Below are 5,407 nucleotides of genomic sequence, written 5' to 3' on the forward strand. Positions count from 1 at the left end.
GAGGGACCCTCCCTGACCACACCCCTCCCACTGCTATGATTACCTTCTTTCTGTCCTTCAAAGCCCTTCTTGAAAAAAAAACAAAAAAGCCCCTCTTGACAAACTGTAGTTACACATGCATTTGTCTGTTTTCTTTTTGCTGCCTGCCTTCCCTCCCAGGCTGTAGCTCCAGGAGGGCAGGGTCATGTCTGTTTTGTTCAGTCCCTCCTCCTGGGGCCTGGCACATACTAGGTGTTCAATAAATGAATGAAGTGAGTGAGGGGGGAGCGGTATTAGACCAGATGATTTCTGGGCCCCTTCTCTGACAAAGCAGCTAGAGTGAGCTTGCTAAACTTCAAACCTGATCACGCCAGATCCCTCCGACAGGAAACTGCTCAGTGGCTTCCCTTTGCTTTAGGATAAAAGCCCATGTTCCTGAATGTGGCTTCCTGGCCAGCAGAGCCCTGAATCCCTGCTGCCTCCAAGGCTTCTTTCTGGCCATTTAGTCCTTAGGCTCTGTGATTTAGGACAGAGCCAGGCACACAGTAAATATATTGTGAATAAATGAATGAACGAAGGGGCTTTGCTTCCCCAACCCCCAAGCTCTCTCTCGACGCTGAGCTTTTGCCCTCTGCCTAGAACACACCCCTCCCTCTTTTCTGCTAGTGAACCCTTGTCCACTCCTCAGTCTCAGCTCCATCTCTGCCTCCTTGTTCCCTAAATCCCTCCAGGACCTGGTGTGAAGTCCCTCTGTGTGCCTCCCCATTCCTGGCTCCTGATCGCCCCTTCCCCTCTCTGTCTCTCTCACTACTCAAGGCAAGGACATGATGGCTTCATTGTCATAATCAGAGTCCCTTGCGCCTGGCACACAGTAGGCTACAGAGAATGCCAGAAAAGAGACAGGAAGCCGAAGTCTCCGTGGCCCCATTTTTCTGGTGTCATGTGGAACGCAGGACAGGGGCACAGCAGCTGGGAGAGAGGAAGCTCGGGGGGGCAGCCCCCCAGCTGCACCCCTGGGCCCCTCCCTGCTGCCCCTGGGAGGTGAGAGAGAGGATTGATGCCCAGGCATCTTCACGCAGGTTACTCAAGATGCAAGAAGACCGCCTGAAGGGCTCACTGGTGGAGGTGGCCCCCGAGAGGCCACCCAAGAGAGCTGGCTGCTGCTCCTGAGCACCTGGCCTGGCCAGGTTAGGCGGGCCACCTCCCTGGGTTTCCTGTTCCTCGGATCCTGTCCCACCTGCCTGGACACAGCAATGACAGAGACAGCCAGCTTGGAAGTTCAGGAAAATCCTCCTCGGGTCAGGACTTGGATCCCAGGGGAGTGGCTGCACTAATGCTGTCCTTTGTACTCCAAAGGACTTTTCTGAGTAATAAGACTGGTAGTGGGGGGAGGGGGGGAGGTTAAAACTCTTTAAAGAAAGAAGAGTCTAGAAAAGTGACTTAAGGAAAATACACCACAATATTGGCAAAACATCTCTGGGTGGTAAAATTACAGGGTAAATGTGTGAGGGTGTTTTCCTTCTTATATGTATTTGTATTTTCAGATCTTCAATAATGATTGGGTATTGCTTGTGTAGTCAGAAATAAGAGCAAATGTGGAAGGGTGGGAGAGAAACTTTTCAAAGAACTTGCTTTGGTGCTGATTACAAATTGATATGGCCTGTTAATCACAAAGTACACTGTTTATTAAAGCAGCCCCACTGTTCTATGCCTGGCAAAGCCGGTGAACCTTGTCACATTCACTGTATCTGTGTGCAAGCATGGGGTTCTTTCGAGCAGAATCCGATTCCTGGGGAAGAGCGATGTTCTGATGGCCCCTGATATGCTCCATCCCCCCTGTCTCCCTGAGCCCCAACCCCACTCTCTTTCCCCAAGATGTGCCTCTAAGGGGCCACATTTGGGGATCCCACTCCTGGCCCCATGCCATGGTGCCCCTGGTGCAGCCCTCTGCCTTGAGGTGTCAATCTCCGGATACACTTGAGGCGCAGCTGGGGTGTGGCTGGTGGAGCCTGGGGAGCCACAGGGGAAACTGGATTCAGATTATTCAAGGGTCCCTCTTTGGAGCGTTTGTGAGAATTCCCAGAATTGCACAACATTTGCCTCCTGAAAGGTGGCTGCACATTACAGCCTGGGGCTGGGAATTTCAGTGCCCTTAGGGAGAGTGCTTTGAGAGTCTCAGACAGCCTCTTGGTGATGGACTATCTCCTGTCATCTGTGTTTGCTATAAATGTCGGTTGTGTCATCTTACCGTTGACCAAAATAATGCTCACCAGGTACTGCGGTCCAGTGTGGGCAGGGTGCTGAGTTTGGTACTTTGTAATCATTCGGGTACTGGTGACTTCCTCAGCTGAATCAGAGGAAACCTCAGTTGCATAGACACAAGCAAATACAGTTCCGGAGGCAGAGGGTAAGAGAGAGAGAATGAAGGAGAAAGAGGAGGGAATGAGATAGAGGAAAGAGACCTCCAATCAATTTAATCAGAGTCTCCACTCTTGGCCCCTATCCCTCTGCTCAGTTCTAAAAGACTGAGCTCTCTGTCACTAAAGGCATACAAGCCAAAGCCAGGTAACACTTGGCATGGAGCCTGGGGAGCCACAGGGGAAACTGGATTCAGATTATTCAAGGGTCCCTCTTTGGAGCGTTTGTGAGAATTCCCAGAATTGCACAACATTTGCCTCCTGAAAGGTGGCTGCACATTACAGCCTGGGGCTGGGAATTTCAGTGCCCTTAGGGAGAGTGCTTTGAGAGTCTCAGACAGCCTCTTGGTGATGGACTATCTCCTGTCATCTGTGTTTGCTATAAATGTCGGTTGTGTCATCTTACCGTTGACCAAAATAATGCTCACCAGGTACTGCGGTCCAGTGTGGGCAGGGTGCTGAGTTTGGTACTTTGTAATCATTCGGGTACTGGTGACTTCCTCAGCTGAATCAGAGGAAACCTCAGTTGCATAGACACAAGCAAATACAGTTCCGGAGGCAGAGGGTAAGAGAGAGAGAATGAAGGAGAAAGAGGAGGGAATGAGATAGAGGAAAGAGACCTCCAATCAATTTAATCAGAGTCTCCACTCTTGGCCCCTATCCCTCTGCTCAGTTCTAAAAGACTGAGCTCTCTGTCACTAAAGGCATACAAGCCAAAGCCAGGTAACACTTGGCAAAGAGGTGAGGTGGGGAAGATTCAGGCATCAGAAGCCACCAGAGGGTTAGATTAGATGCCCTTAATGGATCCCATTCAATCTCTAGACTAGCAAATGCAGAATGATTCCTGTGATCCAGCCATTTCTCTTACTGGTCCCACTCACTGATTCTTCCTTAGCTCCAATGTCTTCTCCCTTCCTGGATCCTGTCAGCCCACAAGCCTCCTCCTGTTCTGAACAGGTTCTAGGCTGTAGTAGGCTCAGAGAAAGACAGAGACAGACAGAGAGACAGGGAGAGGTGAGCTGGAGTAAATGATGCCTGGCCCTGGCTGAGAGGTGGGGGGCAGGTCCTACTGTTGCTAATGGCTCTGTCTCAGGGGTCTGGGGATCTGGCAGGCACCAACATCTCTGTCCTATGGGCCAGTGAGTTAATGAGGCAGGTAGGCAGGGTGTGATTCCTGGGGGAGCCAGTAGAGTGGATAGAGCCCTTATTCTTTGGGGGATCCAGTATAGAAATGGCCTCTCTGCCTGCCCCTCCCATCTCAGCTCTGATCCCACCTCAGGCAGCTAGCTCAAGTTCCTTGGAGGTGGGGTGCTAGAAGGGACTGCACACCTGCCCAGAGGCCTCTCCTGGCTTTCTCTGGCTGGATCCAGCTTCTGTGCAGAGTACAGCTGCGGAGGGGGCACTAGATTTTCCTGGTGTCAAAGGGCTCCAAGTCACTAAGCAGGGCCCGGGAACCTCAGAGCAGCACAAGGCAGGTGAGGAGAGCAGCAGGAGGGACTCAAGGTAGACTTCAGAGTGAACTTCCAGGCAAATGCTGAGTTCTTCAGATTATTATTAATATTATTATTAATAATCTGGATTCAGATTATTCAGGTTCCCAAGCTGGTCTTTCAAAACTGTCAAAGCCCAAACCAATCAAATCGGGTCTTTGGGGGTGTGACCCATGTATTAGTATTTTTGAAACTCCTCAACTGATCCCAATGTGTAGACATGCTTGGGAACCACTGGTTGGGGCTTTATACCTTCTCAAAGCACTTGCACATTCATTTTCCCACTTGAACTTCAAATTAATACTTGCTCATTTTTGTACAGCAATTATACTTCAATAAAGATATAAAAAAAACTTGCTCATTTCACAGGCAGGGCAAGGTTTTGTTAAAATATATATATATATATACACACACACACAATAAACAAATATATATACTGTACTAAATATATATGCTAAATATGTAAATAATGTTTATTAGATTAAATTTGTACTCCCTGCAGAAATTTTAGAAATACAGAAATTAAAAAGAAGAAAATGAAAATTACCTGAATCTCATCCTTTAGTGACAGTTACTATTGACACCTGTTTTGTTTCCTTTATTTCCTCGTTTCCTTAAAGTTGAGGAAACTGAGGTAGAGAAACATGAGGTAACTTTCCCGAGATCATGGAGCTCCCAAGGAGCAGAGTCAGGATTTGAACCCAGGGAATTGATGGAGCCCATGCCATCAGGTTGTTGTGAGGTCTAAAGGGGCTGGTGCATGCCAAGGGCACCCACTGTGTGCAGGGGTCTGTTAAAGGAGGGAGCTCAACAGGGAAAGAGGGAGGCAGCCCTCGGGCAGGTTTCTATCCTGTCCTTGTGTGTCCAGAGCAGGAGCATGGAGGCCAACACCACGTCCACCGCCGGTCTCACAGCTACACCTGAGCGACTGCTCCGACTCCTCTTTGACGGGGTCTGTGGCCTCGTCCCCAGGTGGGGCTGCTGGCGGTGGGCCGGGGTCCGGGCGCCCCCCACCCACTCCTCACCTTGACCAACAGCCTCACGGCGAGCATCACGCTGTCTGACCTGCTCTTCCTGGCCGGCGTGGTGCCTGTGCTCCTGCTGAGCTTCCTGTGGCAGGACTGGTGGCTGGGCCCCACCATCTGCACCATCAGCCAGGCTGCCAACACCACCACCATGGTCTGCACCTTCTATGGCATGGTGGCCATGGCTCTTCTGTGCCATGTGGCAGTGGCCTGGCCTGACGCGGCCCTCCCGTCTGGCCTGGGTGTCCGCCTGCTGCTCTGTGGGGCCACGTGGGTCCTGGGCCTCACTGCATCGCTATCCAACTGGCTGTTCCAGCGAGCGGTCATGGAGGAGGAGGCCCAGGCCTGCCTCTTGCTCCTGAACCCTGCTCAGACCTCCTGCTACTTCACCCTGCTGGAAGCTCTGGCCTTCCTGCCTTGCATGATGGGGCTGGGCTCCTCTTTCAGCCACCTGGGCTGGCTCCTGTGGAGACATACCCGTAGCCCCAGGGGGTAG

The 5,407-nt window shown here is 51.2% G+C and overlaps 2 protein-coding genes across 4 annotated transcripts in view; both read left to right on the forward strand.

Annotated features, from left to right (window-relative positions):
• Positions 1-4,379, forward strand: part of RAB44 (RAB44, member RAS oncogene family) — a 35,964-nt gene extending 31,585 nt beyond the window's left edge. For all 3 annotated transcript variants that reach the window (XM_024765914.1, XM_024765915.1, XM_024765916.1), the window contains 2 exons: positions 1,059-2,544; positions 3,120-4,379. In XM_024765914.1, coding sequence (XP_024621682.1) covers positions 1,059-1,149 — 91 coding nt within the window. In that variant the 3' untranslated portion in view covers positions 1,150-2,544; positions 3,120-4,379. The remainder of the gene's footprint in view (positions 1-1,058; positions 2,545-3,119) is intronic.
• A 384-nt stretch (positions 4,380-4,763) lies between these two features.
• Positions 4,764-5,407, forward strand: LOC112413878 (pyroglutamylated RFamide peptide receptor-like). The gene is given in 2 exon segments (XM_024766057.1): positions 4,764-4,851; positions 4,854-5,407. Coding segments are annotated over 2 exon segments (642 nt in total).

Source organism: Neophocaena asiaeorientalis, unplaced genomic scaffold (genome assembly GCF_003031525.2).
Source record: "Neophocaena asiaeorientalis asiaeorientalis breed wild unplaced genomic scaffold, Neophocaena_asiaeorientalis_V1.1 scaffold46, whole genome shotgun sequence".
NCBI classification, from domain to species: domain Eukaryota; kingdom Metazoa; phylum Chordata; class Mammalia; order Artiodactyla; family Phocoenidae; genus Neophocaena; species Neophocaena asiaeorientalis.